The sequence below is a fragment of the Typopeltis vanoorti genome, chromosome 17 (genome assembly GCF_054136105.1).
Source record: "Typopeltis vanoorti isolate ZY-2024b chromosome 17, IOZ_Tvanoo_1.0, whole genome shotgun sequence".
Classification (NCBI taxonomy): domain Eukaryota; kingdom Metazoa; phylum Arthropoda; class Arachnida; order Uropygi; family Thelyphonidae; genus Typopeltis; species Typopeltis vanoorti.
The window spans coordinates 84,698,780-84,724,815 of NC_143565.1; the positions used below are offsets into that span (position 1 = coordinate 84,698,780).

Sequence of the window (26,036 nt, forward strand, 5' to 3'; positions counted from 1 at the left end):
ACACCTGTATTGTAAGCGAAGCTTCACAGGCTGACTGAGACAGAATAACTGGATATAGGCAGCCAAATTAAGGAATCAATTCTGTTTTTTTTCTACTAACGTGGTAGAAAACATTCCATGAACTGTCTAGATCCAAAACAGGGGTTAGAAAACACATGGCTACGTACATAATATAGATCTTTAAAATAAACATCAAATCATATTTATGTGCGAAGAACAATTGAAGTCGGACATAGTATCACACGTTACACAAACAAACCGAAGCCACTAAATTTCCTAAAGCTCTGCTGCTTTCACGAGTTTTAAAACATTAAGGAGTCAAGCTTCTCAAGCGATTGTGAAAATAACTTATTTAGAATTCCCAAATTTAGTTATACCGTTTTAAAATAAATATTCATTAATATACCTAATAAAATTATTTGAACTCCTTGAAATATTTTTTTTCCAAAGTATTAGTCATTCAAACAAATATAATTCCAAGAAACCAATATAATTTTTTTTGTTGTTTTTCTTATTTGTTGAATTGATTATATATCTTCAAAATGCCATAGACAACTAAGAATAAGGATAATGCTTTCAAAAATCTTTATGACACTATTTTCCAAAGACCCTATATTGATATAATTGATCTCTAAAGAACCTTTGATTTGGTTTTATGAATATATCACAATTTACATCTACTTTTTCATGTAACAAATCACTACAGATAAGAAACTGTCACCAAGCAATAGATCATAGAGCAATTTACGATAACTAATATTCAGACTGAGATATTTTCAGTCTGAAACAGAACTGTAGTTCGATTCTACTCGATTCCTATATAAGTATTATGCACAAAATACTTATTTGTTAAAAAGTACAAAGTTGTATTTCCCTACTTACATATACAAAAATAAGACTTAAAATATAGATTCAACTATTTAACCCATTCACTCATTTAAACCATCCATCCATTCATTCATTCATTCCAAGGTTTTGATACATTTCAGAATATCATAAAAAACCATTCTAGAAACAGATCTAACTACCTAGTTTATAACAGCTCAAACTATTACATACACTTTTGTATATATAATCTATTCATGCGAGTACCAGTGTTCTTTGAAACATCAATTTTTAAGCATAATTTATATTTAAATAATAAGTACCAGTTTTTTCTATTCTAAAAAAATGTAGAATCAATATAAGAATAGTCTATGCCTCATCACCATCTCTAATAGATGAGTGAGTGCTCTTTAAGAGAGGATAATCTAATATATACACACTCACACTTACACATACACAAACACACACGTTCTTCTTTTATGATGTATTAGCTAATCTAGAGAGAGAGAAAGACATACATGAAAGGAATGAAAATCACTGAATAACATACTGTGCGTTTGTTTTGTGTAAGGCGATGGAGGTAACGGGTGATTTAAAAATGGTCTGTGGCATAATTCTGGTGCATACATAAATACTTTGTATTACTCGTACATATCTTACGATATGCATTCATTTTGGATTCAATGGATTGCCTAATTTTTTTTTAATGTAAAATTTAATATTTATGTATATCATGTATGGGATACTTGGAAACTTTTTAAAGTGAAACATGGATATTGCAATGTTTGTATTTCAGTGAACATGTCTGGAAATTAGGAGAGAGATATTCGTGATTCAAAATATTAATTTTCATATCACAACAATAATTTCAAGAATCCATATAATTTAAAAAAATAATAATAATAATAATAATAATAATAATAATAATAATAATAATAATAATAGTAGAGATAGAATTGAAACCTTGTAAGAAATTAATTGTCATAAAATACATATTTAAAGTTTTATAAGTAAGACGACTTCGAATTACGAACTAACTACCAGTTTCGAGATGCAAATGTTATAAAAATTTTGCGCAAATCACGTCTGAATTGTTTTTTGTGTAAGTAATTACTCTCAATTGTAAAAGGCTATTTTGCAAATATCTTTTTTTTTATCATTGTCTTTCATTGGGGTAGTATTTCAGGTGAGAAGCTCAATATTGTATAGATTTTAGCATCCGAAACAAAACAAAAGTATCCAGAAAGTTAGTTTGCCAACTCTTCGTTGATTTTAAATCATGTATTGTCATATCACTTAAGTCGATATTTCGTTGTTGCTTGAGTATATGCATATCACGTCCATAGGTTGAAATTTCTTCTGAGATAAAACAATGAAAGAAACATCGAGGCTAGGTAGGATTTGTTTCTAACACTATGTGCAACGAACGATCACAGAGTTTTTATTAATAAAATGCCACAACCAGATAAACACATGAAAAACAGAGACATCTTTATGAGGTCAAAGAGTGATCAAAAATTCTAGACACTATTCTAAATGAGGCTAAGCAACACTATCCATGTATTCGATTAACGCTTTTTATGTAGTCATTAATTGCCCACTTAAATCTTATATTATAGCCAAAGGTTTTATAAAACTTTTTTCTTATTCATAACCATATGCAGTAATAACTCGTTGCGCCTGTTTTTAAACCTATTATATGAAATTATTTAGCAATTTGGTTCATGAATTACTAAAAGAAATCGCATTTTAACGCCATACGATTTTAGAAGAATTTAAGATAATTCGGATGCCAACATAATGATAATCAATTCCTGAACAGCGCCACCTTTTACCAGAATTTTATTTTCACGATGGATAATAGCATGCTTGAAACCAGATACATATCAGACTTTTGAATTCCGAGTAGATATTATTAATCATATTTTTTAACATTTAGAGAGAGCGTTATGTTAGGAGATTGTGGTCCCCCATGTAAAGATACACACGCAAGTTAATTTACGATTTGCAGAAACATAGATATTTTATTTAAATATGTGTGACAGCTATTCAAATATAATATCCGAAAAGCTTTCAAAATATGGGAGGCGAAGAACTTTGTGTTTCTGTGCATGTCATAGCTGTAATTTTCAAATTGATTTTGAATCGATATTAATCAGGATTTTTGAATAATTCAATGATTCTTATTATTATTTTTAGTTATTTACTTCAGTTTCACATAGAACAAATTAAACATACCGTAATGGATTTTATCACATCGTCAGGCTGTGTTCAGTATGACAATAAAATGTTTTCCGAATAATATTACTTTATTACTTTGTGAAATCATGCAGAATAATATTAAACGTGAAACGAAGTTCAATAAATAGTTACGCGAATCTATAAATAGTTATGTATAACATAGAGACGAAAATCTAATAAAGTGAATTAATTTAACGGAAGAAATCTATAATCCATTGCAATTTGCATTTCCAATTTGTAATTGTGTGCGTGCGTTCACATAAGCAAAGATGACAACATATTAAATACATTTTATTTACAAGTGTTTGCCGAATTAGGTTACTTAGATCGTTTCGTTATCTGTCTAGCACAGTGTGGCTTCTATATTTTCTTTCTTTCATCCTTCCAGTATTCCTTTTAAAAAGGGCATAGGGATAACCACTAATTGCTCTATGTTCATAATTCTATCAAATATTTTAATAGATTAGTTTCCTTCTAATTAAAAATTATCACCGTAACCAATTAGAAAGCAAACAGATTAATATAATTTGGATTATTTCAATAGTTTAGTTATATACCAGATGTAATTCAAAGTAACAGGAAGAAAAGTAAAACCTGAATTGAAATTTTGAGTGTATAATTGAGATTCGTTCATGATGACTTTTATCCATCATAAAAAACTGATTAAATCGGCTAAATGAACTTTATATTTCAACTATAAGTACTATAGTTATCCCATTAAAATTCCATTCCTCCTTCAATAAATACGAATTTATATTTGAAGTAATTACTGAATCTTTGAGAACATTGTCGTAGAAGAAAAAGCATTTTGAAAACAAATATATTAATATTTCTAGAGTATAAGTCCAATTCTAAATAAAATTCAAAATTTCTTCTGAATACGTTAGTCAAAAAACACGTCAACAGTTTCACTTTATTCTCTGGTAATAAGTCCTTTTATTGACTAAGAACATTCATTCACATCAGTGTACTTATTGTAAAATTATGAAACACTATTAAAATAAATTCCCTTTATAAATTGAAAAGTTGTGTCTCTATATCCATAAAGACAACGATATTTGTGTGGTAATGAGATATTTCTTAACATAATAAAATTTATAGAATACTTAGAGGTACCACAATTATTCATTCTAAAGATGGTCATTCTGCATCAGTCTGCCTGTCAAATGCTATTCACAACTGCATCAAGTGAGATCAGCAAGAAGATATTCTTGGAACCACAACATAGCGTCTAAATTCTGTACAAAAAAAATATATTGAAAATACATTTCAAAAAGAAACTCGAGTTCTGAAATAATACATTTGTGACTGTGTTGTGTAGCCAGTATGCATACATCCACGTTAACTTGATGACAATTTTCACAAAAAGCGATAGAATATCGAAAACCGAGAGAAAATACATGAAGGAAGATTTTTTTCTTTCTTTTGTTTTTTGGGAAATCATCAAGTACTGAAATTCTCGTATGGAATATGTTTTCTCCGAAGGCTGTCAATCCTTGAGTAATTCCGAGGCTCTCTGGTTGGCGGCCATGATACGGGTCTTGTTGGATTCCCCCTAAATTGATATAGAAGGTATCGTATCATTTTAGCAGCTTCATGGTTCTGGAATTTGCATCCTGGATACGTTTCTCGTTTGAATATGCCTGTAGAAAATGGTAAACAAAACATAGGATGGCCAGAAACTAAAGACAAGCAGCTGAAAATAAGCAAACAGCACAAAAGGCTTGAAGCAGGACCGACAGTTGCAGAAACACAAGGCTTGCCTTCACGATAGTAACAGTTATGCATAAGTCTACCTTTTCAGATCAGCTCGTTGATAGTTTTAACAGATCGAATTAAAATAAAAAATTTACTTCCTTAGCTAATTTTATTACTTTGAAATATAGTTTTTCATTAAGATTTTACTAATATACTATTTAAGAGCTGCGAAAGAACATAATAGAAACATCGTGATATTAATTATAAATGTGGAGGTTATTGAAAATTAACAATAAACTAGTTTAATTATTACACAGGATTCTTGTTTTTGTACTATGAGGGGAACATGTTTGTAACAAAAATTATGCGCTAGATTATATATTAACACCTTACGGAGTGTTAGCATAGACAATCACATTTAAATGCGCTAATTGACCCTGATTATATTTTTTATTTAAGTACTACTAGTGCAATTGTGCTAACTATAATTTTTTATAGGGATAATCCTAAACAGATCTAAGGAATTTAGCATGTATGAAGAAGACGGAGAAATGCAAATACTCATGGTAGGCTTCGCTTTGCAGTAGCATGTGCTGAGTAACTTTTTACTATGTTTAAGTAATTAATCAAGATATTCCTAAAACAATGGCGATAAATATGCAAAAAAGTAAGTACTTCAGAATAATAAAAAAACTTTTACACTCACAAATTGATAAACATACAACAAATTCTGGAACTGAAGAAAGAAATACATAATATAATCTCGATGTGGCGTATAAATTTCATTGCCTGGTATAAGGCTATTATTTCGCTTATCAGAGGATTGAATGTTAGTCTACCCATGCTAATACGCAACAGGTTAACAATGTTTCACAGATGGGATTGATTTAAAAAAATTAACCTTGCCTCAAACAATTACGAATGTCAAAATTAAAATTTGTTGTTATATGGAAGTTGTACAGTAATCTAAATGTATAAATTATATTTGTATTTTGAATGAAAAGGGAAGTTAGGGGGGGGGGAAGAGGAAAAATACCGAAAAGAACCGCGTATATGAAATGTTTTGAATTGAGTTAATTGGAAAAAAAATCCATTTGTTACTCTTCATTTCGTATTTCTTTCTTCAGTGAACGGAAACATTTTGTAAATCTGCACTTAGCCTTAAAATAATATTAACTAGACTAAGATAGATCAGGTTCCAGAATTTTTTTAAAAAAAAAGCGAAAACTGCAACGAATTTTGCCTATTTAACCAAGTTGATGCATTTAAAAATTAAAAACGAATTGATGAGTTTAATTTATTAATATTCCATATCAATTTACGAAAAATTTTAACAAAAAAAAACTAATTCCAAATGAAGATTTGACTTTTTTGCATATCTGCATTTAATTTTCCCTTTTGTATGTTAAATCTCATTTGTTCGATCATTAAGTCATAAGACAGCAATCATAATCATAGCTTACTATTAAAAGCAGCATTTATTGTTTTTGCCTATTAGATGCACTTAGGTTTATCTTTTTTTGCACAAGCATTAATGCACGAAAACAGAGGGCAAAAACAGCAGCTGCTTTATTTTTTAGCACTGATAATAGCAAAATAGTAGCACCTTTAATGCGCATGTGTTGGTGTATAAATCAAAGTGAAGGAAAGCATTATCCAGATGCACATATAAACAATAGAAGGATAAGTAATATATAAAAACATACGCTAATCGTCTATTTTCGTTATTAATACTTTGATAAATGGTTCAGTTTTATATCAATTATCAATGATTATCGAAATTAAATAAATGCACACATATTAAAAACTGCGAAATTGTAATATTACATATCATGTCATTACAGCCGTAGAACTGAGAAGTAATCCATAGCTAAAAATATAACTGTATAAATTAAAAACAAATTGTTAGAATCAAATATTCGCATCATAATTTTCAAATAAAAACTACGGTATAAAATTATTTGCGCATTGTGAAAACATGAATCATTTATCATAGTATGATAAAGCTAAATATTAAAAAAAAATTATTTTTCTCATATACACAAAGTAAAAAATATATATATTATATAATAATTACCATCTTTTGTTAGTTATGAAATTATGTATGAATTATGTCACGTATCGGAAACAGTCATATACATTCTTTATGAAGATGATTGAAAAATTAAAAATACACGAAGATATATTGTATTAAGAAAATTATATGTAAAATGGTATTTTACATATAATGTGCAAAATATCATTTTGCATATATAAAATATCAATTTACATATTATTTTTTTGTGTGTGTGTGTATTACTCCTGTTTATTTTAAATTTTTCATCTGCCAATAAGATTAGATATCTTGTTAGAGGTATGTATTATCGTCACACCTGCGTAATAAATATTATCAAGATAAAAGGTACAACATTTTATTAGGTAGCTTTCATATTTATATTTTATTATTTTTTATGTCATTAATCGGATGAGAGTAAGAATAGGTGGCGCAAGAATAGCATATGACATTATTTCTCTCAAAGTGTGCGATATGCGCATCTTATGGCGATGACGAAAACGTTACTAAAGGTTAGGGCTAAATAGTATCGATTATTCCCTTTAGGGGGAAATAACAAGACTCAGAGGATTTGTTTACTTATTATAGGTATGCGATTTTGTATTTTGCAATACAAACGGTGCATTTTGAATATGATTGTATAGAAACGATGCTTATTTCTGTTCAGTGAATGATATGTATAGCGAAATTTATGTCTCGCTTGTAATTTTGAAAATTGAAATTAAAATCAAGCATGTTGATCTTAAAATTAAAACTTTAAGTTAGAACAAAAACAGATAACAAGTTAAAAATATAATTTCCTTCCCTAGTATACTTACCCTCAACCGGTTTCAACTAAAAAAGACTATACAGTTATTTATATAAGTGTTATTAATAAGTGTACAAAATCTCCTGAGAATATGGGCCGTGAGAAGCTTCCGTCAAAAGTCTCGCTAAAGCTGAGAAGTTATAGTTTGATAACTGTAATTTAAAAACACCATCAACAACATAACTAATAAGCTTCTCAATAAGCTTCATGCGTCATCAATATAACTATCTAACTGCATCATACTGTTGTCTAATATAATGCAATAGGGGTACATATTATCACAATTCAATTTCTTTATTTTATTATTATTTTTTTTATTAAAACAACTATCTTAAAATGGCTATCGAACTTAGGATTCTCCGACAGCGGTCTACCAGTTAATGAGATATTGATAGATATCTGGAATAACTGATATGGAATACAACAACCTTGTTGGGTAATGCAGCTAGTCCGTTGCAGTCTTGAAATAAAATGCGTTCAATTAGTGTTTGGCATATTTCAAATGTTAATGTGAGTTAGGTTTTATCATTACTTCTAATAAAATATGATCTATATAAACTGATCTCTCAAATTTAAGACACCATTCAGAATTATATATCCTCAAAATGTGTCCCCCCCCCCATTGGTAGATGGAGAGTATCAATGTCTATTCGGTCTGCCTACTTAGGGATATGATCCCTTATCTGAGACAACGTAAAATTCAGATGATGTTGTAATAATTAACTCTATTATATAATATGGTGTACATCAGTATCAGTCATTTGCAATTTTTTTCCCCATTTCCATGCTCAGTTATGCTCTTGACATATTGCTTGGTATTTTTCAATTACTTCCCTGAGGAAGTTATTAAATAAAAAAGATAACTACATGTTGGCACTGTATCTTTTAAGATGCACAAATTTGGGTGAGGCAACCACGATACATTACAATGAATTTAACATATTCGTGGAAGTTTGCATCGAACATGGACCATTGTTTGAAGCCATCCATGCATCCTTGTCCTCACCTTTAACGTGTACTTTTTTGCCCTGGATAAACTTATTACATTTAGTTTTCTCTTTTCTCATTTTGAGATAGCACAGAGTTTCAATAAAAAACGGTATGAAGATATTAATAATAAACAGTACTCAAAATCTAAGAGTCAAGCACAATTTCCTTTCATCATCATCATCACGAACCATGGGCTCACTGCCCGTTGATGTCTGATGCCTGTTTCACTGTCTTCTTCCACCTTTCTTTGTCTAGTGCACAGTGTCGCAGTTTTTGTACACCGATTCCACACCAGTCTTTTATATCGTCTATCCATTCTCTGTATGGTCTACCTCTTTTGTTTAAACCATCCAAAATACCAAACATAAATGTCTTTATCTTCCGGTCCTCACTCATTCTACAGATGTGTCCAAATAATTGCAGCTTCCGTTTTATAATCTTCTGCATTAGATTCTGTTTTGGTTGTATCTTCTGATAGAGCTCTTCATTGGTGATTTTCTGTACCCATCCTATTCTTAGAATCTTCCTGTAACAAGTTCTTTCAAATGCCAAAATCCTTTTTCTTGATTCCTTATTTATTTATTACCCACGTTTCAGATCCGTACAGTACACCGCTGAAGATGCATGTTTCCAGTACTCTTAGTTTTGTTTGCAGACTGATCACTTTACTTTTCCAGATGTTATGTATGGCCTTCAGATTTGTTCTTCCCTTTGCAATCCTGATCTTTATTTCTTTTTTACAGTTCAAGTCATATATTAGTTTACTTCCCAAATACGTGAATTGTTCTACATTTTCTATATCAGTTCCATCCACTTGTATCTTTTGTTTCATGTTCTTCTCACCAAATACCATTGTCTTTGTTTTTTCCAAGTTCATAACAAGTCCAAATCTCTTCCCTTCCTCATTTAACAGTTTCAGTGTTTTTTGTAGTTCTCTTTCGTCTTCTTCAATAATAGCAATGTCATCTGCAAATCTCAGATTGTTAATTCTAATTCCGTGTACAGATATTCCTTTGGCATCTTCCTTCAATTTATCCATTGCTCTTTCTAAATGTGCGATGAAAATGCTTGGTGATATTGGGTCTCCATATCTAGTACCTCTGCTTGTTTTAAACCATTTCCCCAAATCATCACCTATTCTAACTGCTGCAACTGCATTCTGATAACCATCTTTTAATATAGCTATTAGTTTTTTATCAATTCCATAGGATTCCAGAACTGCTAATGTCACTTTCTGGTCAGTGCTGTCAAATGCTTTCTGAAAATCAACAAAGCAAGTATATATGTTTTTGTTTTTTCTCCTAGCTTTCTCTGCTATTAACTTCATTGCCAAAATCTGTTGAATTGTAGTTCTATTATTCCCAAATCCTGCTTGCTCGTCTTCAAGGTATGGTTCCAATTGTGTTCTCAATCTTTCTGTCAATGTGATCATCATCACTTTACCAAGGTGACTATCAAGGCAATTGTTCTATAATTTTTAGATTCTAGCTTATTTCCTTTCTTGTATAATGTTACTAATATTGATTTCACCCGCTCCTCTGGGATTTTCCCTTCTTTCCATACCATATTACATAGTTGATGCATTTCTGTAACCATACTTTCACCACCATATTTAATCATTTCTCCAGTAATGTTATCTTTACCAAGACTCTTGTTGTGTTTTAGCTGTCCTATTGCTTTTTCTACCTCTCCTCTTAAAATGTCCATATCATGCTCATTACCTGGTGGTGATATCTGCTTCAATTCTTCAGTCAGTTTCCCAACGCTATCTGAATTTAGTTTTTCTTCATATAACTCACTACAGTATCTTGTCCACCGCTGTACAATTTTTTCTTTATTCATCAATACTTTACCTTTTTCATCTTTAATTGTAGTCTGTTTTGGTTGCCACTTTCTATTAATGGTTCTGATCATTTTGTATACCTCCCTTGTTTTATGCTCTCCATAGTACTGTTCTATATTGTTGCATTGGGCTTCTAACCATTTCATCTTATCCATTCTGACTGCTTTTTTCACCTCATTACACTTTCTTCTATATTGCTCTTCTATTTGTTCTGATGTATCCCTTCTTATTTTCAACATTATTTTCTCCTGTACTAACTTCAGTGTTTCTTGTGTAATCCATTTCTTCTTGATCTTCTCTTCTTCTGGTACTGTTTCAACTGCATCTTCTATCTCCTTCATCACTCTTTTCTGTGTTTTTTTCTTTCTCCACACTTTTAAGTTTCTCTTCTAACACTGTTCTGTACCTTCTTTCTATTTCTGCTTCACTTATTCGTGCTGTATCTCTTCTATTCTGATGTTGGGGTTTATATTTCTTTTTTAATTTCATCTTGATGTTTGCAATCACTAAACTATGGTCCGAGTCTATATCCGCTCCTTGAAAAGTTCGACATTCCTGTACTGATGTTATCCATCTTCTTTTAATCATAATCATATCAATAATGTTTTTGGTTTTCCCATCATTTGATCGCCACGTCCATTTTCTACACTCCTTTTGTTGGAATCTTGTGTTACAGATCATCATCTCGTGGTCCACAGCAAATTCTAACAATTTCCTTTGGCATACGGTATTTATATTCTATTGAAACTTTTCGGCTCACTGTTCCTTTAATCTCATGTTTGGTCATAATGACAGTACAATTATTAGTAATTAGTAATCGTTATACATGTAATAAAGACAGTAAATTATTAGTAATTAGCAATCATTATTGTCTCTGTTGATTATATCTTTGCACATACTAGCTTCATTTGAACTGACCTTATTTTTAAAAGACATATCTAGATATAGGATTCTTTTAACATTTCTAAGAGTATCAAATTATCTAGACAGCAAACTTTTAATGTCTTCTCTGTTAACTGTTTTACCTTGTTTTTCCTTTCATTCCATGTATCATCTATTCTTCCTGCATAGATATCTAAATTTTTCTTGCGTAGTGATGCCCAATAATAATAATAATAATAATAATAATAATAATAATAATAATAATATATCATAAGTATATTATTTTCCGGAACCGACAACCAGCTCTAGATAATCTTCTTGGTGTTTTTGACAATTTTTGTTGGACTTCTTTGGAGACATTGTTGGTACACGTACTCTCTGGAGTCTCAATGTGCCTTGGATTTCGTGGAATAATAATTATGTATCTCATGCGTTTGGAAGGTAATCATTTTTTAAAAATTATAGCGCCTATCTGGAGCTATTCATATAAGTAATTTTAACGACACTACTGATTTAAACTCTAACGAAACTAATCTTATTGGAAGACAGTGCAAATGTAAAGTTCCAACAATATTGTTGACACAACTTTCTCTATACGTGCATATTTGGCATGTATTTATTTTTAATTTTTTTCTTGTCATCTTCATGAAGAGACTTTCTCCCTCTAACAAAAATCATCAAGTGTCACTCTTTGCAAAACATTATGGATAATGGACATTTCCCTGAATTTGCAATACAGAATGACTTCTATTCAGTTACTTGATAATTTCACTCTGATTAAAGATTGGAATTTTATTCATTTAGATTCCTTTCTGAATATTATGTACTAAGCACTTGTGTATAACCAATGTGCAAATTTATATTTCACTAGTTATATATAGAAAAGTGAAAGTGTAATCCTCTTATAAATTCATATAAAAAGAATATATTTGTCATATTATTTTTGGTATAAATAAAATAAAATATAAATAAGATGAAATTGAATTATTTAATCTATTTATTCATTGAAGAAAATAATATAAAAAAAGTCATAGAAAAGCATATAACTGAAAAGTCTATTCATGCCCGTGCGTATATTCTATGAAACATAAATGTTTAGAACATCAAAAAGTATATTATTCAAATAAGAGCAATTTCCTATTCTGACAAGTGCAATTACCAATTATCAAAATAGTTTTCCTACTGAAGTCTTTTTTCTGGTATGTATTTCATAATCATTATAAAGAGAGAGGAAGATAGGCTACCGGTAATCTTGCTGGCGTTTAACGTAAGGGGGACTGCTCTAACTCTTAATGTGCAGTTTATTTTACATGTCAAATAGCTGTAATTTTATAAACAAATAGCTTAATTTTGATGTACTCATATACGATCATTTTTTTTTCGAAATATTTTCTATATCAAAGATCGTATATATAATGGTACACTTAATATAATTCATACCACTATACTTATTTTTAATTCATTAAACTGTTCAGTTATTCATCGTCTCAACACTACAGATTGACCCTACAGAACAAGAAACATTGAGTTTAAAGTTGAATTCTTTCTCGCCCCTCTCCCTACGAAAAGAATAATCACAGAGTTTTATTGATATGTTGTAACTTGCCAAAAAACCAAATGTCCACTTAAAATGACAAAACGACTTCTTTCACAACGTCAAAAAAGCGATCAGAAATTCCATACAATTCCCTGAGTAGAGAGCAAATATGAATGTTTTGTATTTCAAATTGTTTCAAAACCACGATCATTAAGATTTCCATAGCATATGATTCCCATAAATCGGTCTATTATAATATATAATAAAAAACTTTCTGTCAATATGTTCATATTTTTTCTTATAATATTAAGTTCACGAATATGATGAAACCTCAAATTATTTCTTAGTGGGCATTTATCTCACTCATTAATGGATAGAGAAATTCGTTAAATGCTTTGAAAACTTATTTCTCTGAAAACAGTTTTGAGAATAATGATAACAATATTAATGATAAGAATACAGTAACTGAGAAAAATTATAATATTTAATAAATAAAATAATAATAATTATTATTATTATAATAACGCATTTATTATTATGATTAATTGACAATTTGAGGATTGTTACTGATTTTTATTTATTACACTTCTAGTTGATTAAATTCTGGTTCAGTGTCAGAGAGAGGGAGAAAGAGAGAGAGAGAGAGCAGTAGAGTGTTGAATTACTGCCCCTCAGCATTTCAGCTGAAACCAGTTTCATACATGTGCATGTGGATAAGCAGATAAGCTGAGTTTGTGTTAGTTTAATTTGATTTAAAGAGAAAACACCCGTTAACTTCTTTTATGATGTGATTGGAATTAAGTAAGGCTGAAGCAACTTGAAATGCTAAAGGCAAGTATATTATGCCTGTTAATATTAATTGTATACGTTCCCTACCTGTTTTGAAGGCTATATAACTTGTTACCTATGATATCAGCTAATTTACTTTCATGTGAGAAGCCCTTAAAGAGTTCCTCATCCTAGACAGTTGTGGTAAATAGTAAGGAATCGGATATCATTGCATAAAAATGCTTATAGTTTTCTCGAGACAGATCAAACGGATTTTAGTCTAGAATGTGTGTGTTCATTCTCATTCTCCTCGAACTCCTCCCACACTTTCCAGAGGATTATCCCTCAGGTCTTAATCTGAGAAATATCTTTTAATTCATCAATGCGTAGTATACACATTAAATGACTAACTCTGGTGGAGGGGTATGCATCTCATTTAAACATCTCTAAACGATATTCAAAATAATTAAAAACATTTGGAAAAATTTGGATAGGGAAACATTCTATTATGCGAAGAAAAGGGTTGATCTCCCATTCTCTCTCTCCCGTCATATGTTATAAAATCTCACCTACACCTATCCTAAAAATCTCCTTACTGTTTCTATCAATCTCCTCTTTTCTACCTATTTACTGAATTTTATAGCCTACATGTGCTTAAAATTTATTTTAAATTTGAGTGAGAGATGATAACTCAAACTGGTTTTACATGATCATAAATATAAACAGATTTATTTTGCATACTAAAATCGAACTCGTACTTTTCTAGACTTTGAAAATTAATTTTTTTCCCTAGATTACTTTAAATGTCGCGAATTTAACAAGCATGAATTAAACTCGTGGAGAACTACTTCTGCTCATTATACGATATTTAAATAACTATGAATGCACACACATATTTCATTAACCTTCAACACGTATATTATGAATAGGAATCTATGATTTTCTCATTGGGAAAACAATTGAAATTTGAATAAAATCACAACTTAAAAAAAACATGCAAGAAATCATACTCAAAAAAAAAAGTCAAGTATTTATTTCATTATTTGACAGAATCTGGAATTGTTAGATAAATAAATATACACCTAAACCTCTTTTTACGCGATAGATACGTTCCTAAAAATTACGCGTAAATAGAATTCGCGTAAAAAGAACTACTGACTCCATAGAAAAAGTGAAGATTGGTTCCAAACCTGAAATATAAGCAAAATAATGAAAAAAAACAAACAAACATTAAATTCGTTAGGATCATAAAATTTTTATTTACATTTCATGGAGAACACACATACAAATAACTTAAAAAAACATATTCATTTCAGTTGTTTGCTAAGGATTCTATAAAAAAAAATATGTTATTTGCTATCAGTTTTTGACAATAAACGCGAAAGCTTTCGTTTTCGTGAGACTGTAATATCACTAGAACTACTAAATATGGTATTATCGACTTCCGCCTTAACTTGTGGAATTCTTGTCATGTCTTGAACAAAAGTACCACTGGTTGTTTCAGTAGTTTTAGGCATGAACTCAGTTATTAATCGCTGTATTGATGCTTTAGATAAGTCGCGACATAATTCTCTGTATGAAGACATTAGCAACTTAAGCTCACGTGAAAACTTCCCAGCACGTTTTTCATTTGGATCATGTCGGGCAAAATAATTGCCTAAATTACTGGCCAGTTTAAGACCTTCTTTAATAATATCAACAGTAAAAGTAGAATTATCTTGATCATTATCATTAACTTCTTCACTTACAGGAGTCTCAGAAACAATCTCCACTATTTCGTCTTCGCTAAGAGGTTTATCAATTAACAATTCTTCGATATCTGCCTACGTAAGATCATCGAGTCCTTTTTCGCCAATTTCACATGTCAAACTTATTATATTCGGGAATTCTGCAGTATGATCGAAGGGAATAGGAGCATTCTCTTTAACATATGCGGGCCAAATAGCTTTCCAGCATGCATGCATTCATAGTTCTGGTCTCAATTCAGATAACGATAATCGAACCTGATCAATACAATCCATAATTGAAAATTTTTTCCACACATCCATAACTGACAGTGTTTCATCATCATTTAGCTTTTCCAAATGTACTGAAATGTTCGTCTGACATAATATGTTTTAAAAGTCGCAATTATACCCTGATCTAGAGGTTGTAGCAATGATGTGGTATTGGGCGGCAGAAAAAAAATTGCACATTTGGGTGTTCTATGGCAGGATGACCGGCTGCATTATTAAGAATCAAAAGCACTTTAAATTCGAGACTCTTGTCATTCAAATAGCGTTTAAATTCACAAAATGTTTGTGGAACCACTCAATGAAAATATCAATGGTCACCCAAGCTTTTTTATTGGCCATCCAATGAACTGGCAATTTTTGAAAATCTATGCCTTTCATTGGCCGTGGGCTTAATGATCGATTTATGAGCAGTGGTTTTAACATCCGATCTCCTAAAGCGTTCGAACAAAATAGGAATGTTATGTGATCCTTTGCTGCTTTGAACCCACCAACAGGTTTTTGCATTTTTGATAAGTAAGTTTTGTTTGCATTTTTTTTTTTTTTCAGAAAAGGCCGGTTTCATCCATATTCCAAACTTGTTCACGAGTGAAACCTCCATCTTCAATTATTTTAGCAAGTTTTTGTGGAAATGCTTCAGCAGCTGTTTCATCAGCAGAAGCCGTTTCACCTTTAATTTTTATATTATGAAGAGCATGTCTTTAATAAACTTAAGCCAGCCAACCATTGCTTGCATGAAATTCATATTTTTTCCTCGATTGAGATGAAGTATCTGGCTGCAGTTTTTTAATCTGTTTATAAAATATCAATGCTGATTGCTTGATGGAATTTCCGTCAACTGGCATTCTTTTTTGTACATTATCTTCTATCCACATCACTAAAGATTTTTCGGCTTTTCTAGAAAAACATCTCTTGTGTATGATGATAATTTCGCACTCGATTTTGTACCAGAACATACCGCTTTTCTAATAGCCTCTTCATTTTTCTTTATATATCTGACATTTGATTCACAGACTCCAAAATGCTTACACACAGACGTCGCACCTTCCCCAGTTTGAAGACGATCTAAAAATTTGAATTTTTATATCCAAGGAAACGGCTTTCCTTTTTTTTTTTTTTTTTTTTTTTGTTATCGGCAACATCATGTGAGGGCGGGATTAAAATCTTAGGTTAATGAAATCAAAGTTTGAAAATACATATAGCTTACCATTTATTATTTCTTGGCAAAATTATTAATTTTATAACGCGATTTTTATTTTGATTTCACTTAGAAAATGCAAATGCGAAAAATGCAGTAACTATGTTTTTTACTCAAGCACCAAATTCAAACTTCTAAGAACTGCTTTTTTATGCGCAGTCATTTATGTAATTCGGGGAATTCCCAATAAATGAAATTCGTAAGAATTTAGAATTTTCTTAATTGAAACGAGAATGCAGTTCTACAAAATTCTCAGAATTTTCTTGACTAACTTTAGGTTGGTCGCGTAAAAGTGAATAAAAATCGCGTAAAAATTTTTTTTTTGATATCCCAATTCGCGTAAAAAAAATTCGCACAAAAAGAGGTTTAGGTGTATATATAAATATTCTAAATATGTGTATATTTTAATATAAACATATCTGATTAGCATTTTATATTTATTAAGATATTTAAATTATTTAACATTTCAAATTTTAATTTTAAATTTTAAATAATTTTTATAAGTTTTCTTATTTTTATAAGTTTCCCTCGACTTCAAAACCACAAACATATGTAGATGAAATGAATTAAATTAATTATTTACATTCATTATACTTTGTTTCTGTAATCGGTTGTTTTATTGTATATTATTCATCCTAAAGAATAAAACAGACTTAGTTACTTGACTGAATATAATCAGAAATGAAATTTCGCCCTTATAGCAAAGTCATCTGTAGTGTAAAACTTCTAAGAAATAATTGGCTTAAATTCTAGAATAGTGCAATGTTCGACAATGGAATTAAACCTGGCAATAATGTATGTTTGAAGAAGCTATGCAGATGCAATCAACATTACAAATAGAACCTGGGAAAAGAGAAAACAGCACTTCCCAGTTTTGCTAAAAACCAGCGACAAGGCGAACTTAATTAACACATGCTGTTCCCTCCTATCATGGACTCCAATATTGACAAGTCGTGTTGCATCTCTTTCTTCACGAGTTGGATTTAATTCCATTGTCAAGCATTGCAGCATTAAAACCAACTGCTTCTCATTCTACACTGAAGATTGCTTTGTTACCAAGCCAATCATTCTATCACTACATAACGATTCTCTTTTGTGTCATAAAAACACTTAAGTCTCAATTTTTTTTCTGTCTGTATTATTCATTTCGCATAACCAATATTTGTATTTTGTTTTCGAAATTCGAAAAATATAAACAAATATCTCAAATGATTTTATGTTTTTACATAAAAGCATTTAAAGTTGTTAATTACATGTTTGAGATTAGAACAAAAAATAGCTCTGCGAAAAGAATTATTTGAGTGCTTCAGTAGGATTTGTGATCGCTCCTTTAACACCACTCTCACTTCGCTTGTTAAAGTCTACATCTGAAAATTATTTCCTATTCTAAAGAGTAAAACCACGTGAAAACAAATATAGTAACATTTCTACCATACAGTTTTATCTAGCATTCAGTAACAATGCGCGACGAATTCACTATTAACAACACATTTATATGGATCAATGTATTAAGTGTAAAATTATGAAGTGCAAACAAACGAAATCCTATAAACACGTTACATAATTTAAAGTTTCTTAACAGTACTACATTGACGATAACTATGTTTATGCTGGCAAAGTATTTCTTAACACAGTGAAATCGCTAGTCTTCATAAAGGAGCCACAGTTATTCATTTTAAAGACTGTCATTCTGTGTCAGTCTGCCTGTCAACAAATCTAATCTATTTACAACTGCATTAAGTGAGATCAGTAAGACGGTATTAGGGGGAACTACAACATAGCATCTAAATTTAAAATAGGAACAATCAAGTATCTAGATTTCAGAGAGAGAAAATAATGAATTTAATATATTTGAAAGTAAAACGTGACTTCCAAGAATTTTATATGCGATGTCTATGTTGCAGTCGATGCACAGCATGCATGTTAAATTGTTGAAACTTCTCACTAAAAGCAGCAGAATATTGAAAACTGAGAATAAACGCAGGTACATGAAGGAAGAATGTTTCTTTTTTTTTTGTTCGGAAACCGTCAAGCTCCCAAACTCTCAGTACGGGAGGAATATGGTTTCTCCGAGGATTCTCAGTCCTTGAGTAACTTTGTGGCTCTCTGGTTGGCGGCCGTGATACGGGTCTTGTTGGATTCCGCCTACAAGTGATATAGAAGGCATCGTATCATTTTAGAAGCTTCATGGTTCTTTTGTTTGCATCCTGGATACGTATCTGGTTTGAATTTGCCTGTAGAAAATGGGAAACAAAACATAGGATGGCCAAAAACTAAAGATAAGAAGCTGACAACCAAACAAACGGCACAACAGGCTTGAAGCGGTAACACAGGACCGACAGAGGCAGGAACACAGGGCTTGACTCCATTATTAGACATTTATAAGTCTGTCTTTTCAGAAGAATTTAGTTGTGTCATTCCCTTTTAAAACATTTAATAAAATAGAAGAAGTAATTCCCTCGAGATTGATTTTCTTGGATGTATGCGAATCGGTTAAGCTTTATGTTAAAGAAATTTAATATTTATATTCAAATGATCTCCACGAAAACACTTTTTAAATATTAATTAATGATATAAATACAAGTGGAGATTTTAACGAAAATTATGCTCGAAAAGTCCATTAAGATATTCGTTTATATTACTGTACGAATACTACAGAATGTGTTCTAGAATATATATTAAAAGATTATACGGATTTACATTAAAAGGTGAACTCTATTCGCATAGCTAAATATTCGAGATTTACATCTTTCTTTATTAAAGGCGATCACCGTTATAGAGGTCAGTATTTCAAAACATCTGAAGAGAGTTTATGAAATTCTACGTCTAGGATAGAATTTAAACTTTTTAACTTCAGGTTGTTTGAAGATTTACACCGCACTTAAACCTCTACACCGCCTCTGATAGAATTTGACTACAGGCCTTTTAATTGACTCTATGGAATAATTTTTAAAATTACCACCATTTTAAACAAGCAACATAAAAAAAAAAACAAAAACAAAGATAACCCCTGTGCAGCTAATCCCCTCCCCACCCTTCCATCTGATATTCCATTCATGCACTAGAAAATACACGAACGGCCTTACGTATCTTTATAGAAGAAACTTGAACTCACAGCCAAGTAAATGGACTTTCATAAAGTTAATTTTGGTAATCATAAGGCAGTTATTTCCTACCATCAACTCTACTATGGTTGTTTAATTACTTTTGTTCGTCGTGCGAAATACTGACAACAGTATGGGTTTCGTATTGAACACCCTAATTTCCAGAAGGAAAAAATAGCAATAAATTTATATTGCTATTTAAATCTGTCACATTCTTATGAGACAGCTAAGTCCTTCAGGTACAAAAAGTAGCTCTATAAATATTCCTCGCGTCATAGACGGTTTTGAAACAGCTCTTTTTTAACCAAAGGGTATCATCGCTACGAAATCCTTCTCAGTTGGTTCAAGCGTTTCAATTAGTCAGGAAAAAGAAACAAACATCCACAGATTGGGAAGAAGGCATACACCCAATTATCTTATCATGGACAAAGAAATGAATAAGTGAACGAGTGAATATGCACTGGTTTATGCAAATAACACAAAATCAAAGATTCATAAATGATCACACTTTACTTTTCATTTGAAATAAAATTCAGTGCTGTCACATGGGAAAGATATTCTTTGAGATAAATACATAATGCTAGAGCACCAAAAATATTTTAAAAAACCGATGATTGGTTTTTCTTGGTGAAAGCATCCAATGGTTAAAAAAAGGTAGAAAATTTTGCGGAATGCTTCGGACACCAACGTTTTTAAAAGTCAAGTAACAGTCATCATCATCATCATCAAATTCCTGCCATGTACCCTCAAGGGGTGTACAGGATATGATGGTACTACATGAAAAATTTACATTATTGCCAATTCCTATCTACAATTTTCCTCCAAATCAGTCTGTTGCTTGTCAAGACTCCAACATTATCAGATCTTATATTTCTATCATATAAGGGACTTTTTACCGTATCAATCCACCTATATCTTGGTCTTCCTCTGGGTCGTTGTGCTGCCAACCTGGCAGAAAACACTTGTTTTGCTAATCTTTCCTCACCCATTCTGTTTAAGTGACCATATCACATGAGATTAGCTCTGCTAACGCATTTCTGGATGCTGACAATGTCAAGTTCTTTCCTAATATCCTCGTTTTTAATATGATATTGCCATTGATGCCATCTGTTCATGCCTATAATCTTTCTCAGGACTCTCATATCTGCGGTCTCTAGTCTTTGGTCAAGTGTTTTACTTCTGACCCAGCTCTCAGATCCATAAGTTAAAACTGGTTTGAACACTGTCTTGTATACAGCTAATTTAGTGTTCCGACTAATTTCTCTCTTATTCCATATGAATTTTTTCAATTGCCTTCCTACCATACCAGCTTTGTTGATTCTGTTGTCTATTTCCACATTTAATTTACCATCTTCAATAAAAATCGTGCCTAAGTAGCTGAAATGTTTTACTTGTTCTATAAGTTCTCCATTCACAACGCAGCTGACATTTTCAATGCTTCTGCCTATTTTCTTTAATTTTGTCTTGTTATTGCTGACCTTCATACCATATCTATTACAACAGTTATTCCATTTAGTCAGGAATCTTGCAGACTTGTAGCGAATTTATTTAGAAGTATAACATCGTCTGCATAAATCAAAGAGCTGACATTAACATCTCCAATTTTGATATCATTTTAATACCACTTTCCTTCATAATGTGATCCATATAGATAATGAAAAACAGAGGGGATAATGTACATCCTTGTCTCACACCAGATTTAACATTAAACCATCTTCCTGTACTTCCTTCAATTCTAACTGCTGACTTACAACTCAAATAAAGACTAAGTATTGCTTGATATAATGCCCCATTGACACCATATAACTGTAGCGCATTGAATAGCTTCTCTCTTGCACCTTGTCATATGCCTTTTCCAGATCTACAAAAACAGTCATAAAGTTGATATTTAAAAAAAAAACTCTTGAGATATAATTTTCGATTTCGATATATATATTTTTCATATATAGCTTTATTACAACATAAGAATAATACTTGCGCGATCGTGGATTACGATAATAATTTACGAAACTTAGTCGAATTTATTTTTTCGAAAATATTGATAAAATCAAAGTCAGAAATATAGCGTGAGGAAATGAAATCAATCTTATTAGTGAATATACTTTTCGATTTATTTCAAAGTAATGTGTGAGATATTCACACAAATGGGTCATACGAAGGTCATGTAAATACAGATAACAGATATTTGGATTTCTTATTTAATTTATAAACTTATTTAATTATAAAATAGAATCGTCATGTGGATCTAAAGGATTAGAAAAGTGCAAGTCTAATCATAATGATTAATGATCAGGATTTCTTCAACGAATTTTCGAGTTCCTCCAAATTAAGCAGAAATTACTAGTGACTATCAGCCACATACTAATTCCAAAGCAGTGCTTCAGAAATTATCCTACATTTTTGCTTTTTTTATAAACATATTTCCTAAATATGCTACATTTTGACTATTAATGAATTTAAAAGCATTTTAGTACACTATCTAGTATTTTTATTTAAAACCTAACTGAATATGAAGATATGCGTTTTAAATAGATATTACTATATTTTGAATTACGTTATTCCTTAGTACTAAATCCCTTTTATTAAATTATTAAGCAGTTTATTAATATTTTCTAAGAATTGAAATTCCGAAAAGGCAGACTTCTGTTTTTTTTTTTTTTTTTTCTGCAAGAAGAAACAACACAAACACAAGTAAGGAAACATTAAAAATAGAAGGTAAAATAGCAATTTTTGGCATTGATAACAACAAAACATATAATAGGCACGTTTTTATGCATGTGTTGGTGTACAAATCAAAGTGAGCGTGAAGAGTAGAGCATTATCCAGATGCACACATGAATATTAGAAGAATAAAGCAGAAAAATATATATAAATATATAAAAATATATATAAATATATACAAAATACTAATTATATGTTACATTTTTCCCAGTTACTTGGATAAATGCATCATCATTTCATTTAATCGCAATCAAACAAATCATATACAACGAGATATACAGTCAAATCTGTGTAATTTGTCTCGTTCTATCAACTAAGAATATATATATATATATATATATATATATATATATATATATATATATATATAAGCTCTCGAAATTTTGTGAATATATTAAGAATATCAAAATAAATATCAAAATCAACACGCTATCATTATTACTTAATAAATGCATTCAACTAAAACTAAACTTAAGATAATGCTGTGATTAAGTTCGTGTGAATTCCTGATGTAACAAGTTTCGTTAGGCCCGAGGGATGGAGTGTTGTTCTCGTGGGTTCCCAAGTTTACATTAAGCACATGGAGTTCTTGAGCAATCTCTTTAACATAGGGTTCCGCAGTTGCTACGATTTCTAACTCATTCTAAATATATTAATATCTGTACGTCAGGAATATTTTGTTTTTAGAGTGCATAAAGAACTATGATATCATATATATGATTAATAAAAAATATAATAAAAAGAACAAACTTCAATGAGTTTTGTCCTTTTCATTAATATTTCTATTGGTTAGCATGCTAAATCCATTTATACCCCATTCTTCAAAATATATTTTTTTACGTCATGAATTCATATTAAGTTTTAAAAATGCTTATTATTTGATGTATTTTATATATTATTCATAATCTAGATTCCAGATTATAATAACACATTAAAAGCAATTTTCTTAATCCGGTTTGACAATTGTTGACAGCACTCAGCAAATGCTAATGGTGTATTCAAAATTTCGAAAGAGTTCTTAGCACTAAATCATGAACAGTTTATCTCCTGAAATTAGCTGTCTGTCTTGAGAAAAATATTTAACTGCTTCTCTTGAAATTTGACACCACCCAGGAATATTTTTATTCTATATTTCAATTGAAGTTATAATTGTATTTATGATTGGTTTCGACAGCATGCACTTAACTGGTATTTGCATTTTTATCTATTTAAATGGATTGAATAATTATATTTTTGGGCTGATCTGGGTGTTCACAGGGGTCGGTTTGCCTGTTCTAAGGGATTTCTCCCAGAAACCCGAGTTTCTGAGAGAAATACTCTTTACTTCCGTACGAGACCAGCTAACTTACCATTGGATTGAAGAGAAGACTTGATGAAGGTTCCTCCTAGACAAGATTCGAAACTGGCTATTTCTAACGAAACCTCTCGTCTATACCAACTGAGCTACAGAGGCTCTAAAGCCGTTATACTATACCTTTGTTAAAGTGGCCATGTAAAGGATCTATGTACACTGATTTTTGGCCACTTCTGTCGTATTAGTATTCTCAGATGTCATCTAAAGTTTTTGAAATTTATAATCATTTTGTATTTATGGAAATTTGAATTCTCTTCAATGTTATTTCACTGCGTTAGTTGTTTGATTCCTACAAAGTATCCTACACACGAATCATTTATTATGTAAAGAAAATTCGTTTTTTACTTAGTTGAATGCATATATGTGGGATGGAGACCCATAATTTTTAATAGAAGGGAATAGAATTTACAGTACTGTAGTCTAAGAAACACTTTTTTTTCTTTTAATATGTGAAGCATTTATCAAAGTAAGCAGTAACTAAATACGAAAAGTTACTTTGCATATAAGAAAAAAAGCAACCATATAATACCCGATCATTTGTCCAGTTAACATGAAATTATATATTTATTATTAATTATTATGTCAGCTGGACAAGAAACCACAGGAAAACCTATCGTTTTCCTGATTCATTCTGATTTCATAATTTAAATTATTTCTATTTTAATATACAGCAGTTATTACTACTACATTAAATATTAGGGATATTATATGATAATCAGTTTATAAATAATTTTTACAAATTTTAATTGCCAGAATTATAAGATAAACATTAAATAAATTATATGGCAATTAAATAAATTAGAATACATTAAATATTTTGATAATGTAACTGATTCTTTAAACAAGAACAGAAGTATGGGTTTAAATTTCATAAATAGCTTTTAAATATCAATTAATAATTTTATTTACACTCTGATGAGCCATTAATAGGGCTGGATTTAATTTTATCAGAATGCATGGTATTAAAATATTACTACTGCAGGTGTTCTCTAAAATCATTAACTTACCATAATTTGAAAGCAGACGCTATAAAGATAATTTTACTTCTACATTTGAACAATAATTATAGCCGGATTTTCGAGGTTTATTCTGTACTATGCATTTTTTTTTTTTAATTTAAAGTCACTTCGAGAATTTATTTGACATCGAAAGGATTGTAATTGTGTGGTTAGCTGAGTCTCTGGTAGATTGATCTTTATACAGAGTTTTGCGACAGTTGTTCACTGATCCAAACTCTATTCGGAAGTACTATAAACAGATTGAGATTTGGTAAGCTATCATCCTTAAGGGAGGTTGCGTCTCCATATGACAGTCACAAGCCACAATGATCTGGGTTCGAATCCCACAGGCTGCAAAGAACCTTGATATGTGTTTTTATTCGACTTCATATGAGGTGAAGATTCCAAAAAGAAACAGACAAACCATCCTGAAAACGCATTTAAAGACATAATACACTATTCCAATACAGGGGATTTCAAATAATTAAATATAATTATTTGAAATCGGGTCATTCTTTTTAAAACACCCTGTAGTTTCAGTTACTCTGACGTATTAACCATGTTAGCCAGTCTTACCAAAATTAAGCTAATACGCTTGGATGATCGTGTCCAAAAAATACCGAATAAGTAGAACATGTGTTCCAACTTATGATCGTATATCGTTATGTTTAACGAATGACTGCAATAATACTATATGAAAATATTAGAAGAAAGTTGCCTAATTAGCATTTCGAAAAATTCTACGAGTTTTCTTGTCTTTAGGGTTAGCATCAAAGCAGAAGTTATGAAAATATCTCCTGCACGTCTTACGAGTTTTATTTTGTTTAGCAAGTGGAATAACCGACAAAGAAAGGAGGGGTCTCTTCAATGCCTCGCTGGTAAACGCTAAACGTTTAGATAGCATTCACTGCATTCATTAAGGGATTCTAAAAGATATGCATTCTACGACAACCACGGAGAAGGTCAAAAATGAATGCTTATAGTATGATATTTATAAACTGTCG

The 26,036-nt window shown here is 30.8% G+C and overlaps 1 protein-coding gene across 4 annotated transcripts in view; it reads right to left on the reverse strand.

Annotated features, from left to right (window-relative positions):
* Positions 1-3,985: 3,985 nt before the first annotated feature.
* Snap25 (Synaptosomal-associated protein 25kDa) overlaps positions 3,986-26,036 on the reverse strand; it is a 273,086-nt gene continuing 251,035 nt past the window's right edge. For 3 of the 4 annotated variants that reach the window (XM_090407309.1, XM_090407307.1, XM_090407311.1), the window contains one exon: positions 3,986-4,621. In XM_090407309.1, the coding sequence (XP_090263435.1) occupies positions 4,556-4,621 (66 nt within the window). In that variant the 3' untranslated portion in view covers positions 3,986-4,555. Of the gene's footprint in view, positions 4,710-26,036 lie in introns of all 4 variants that reach the window. The other variant, XM_090407310.1, reaches the window with a different exon arrangement.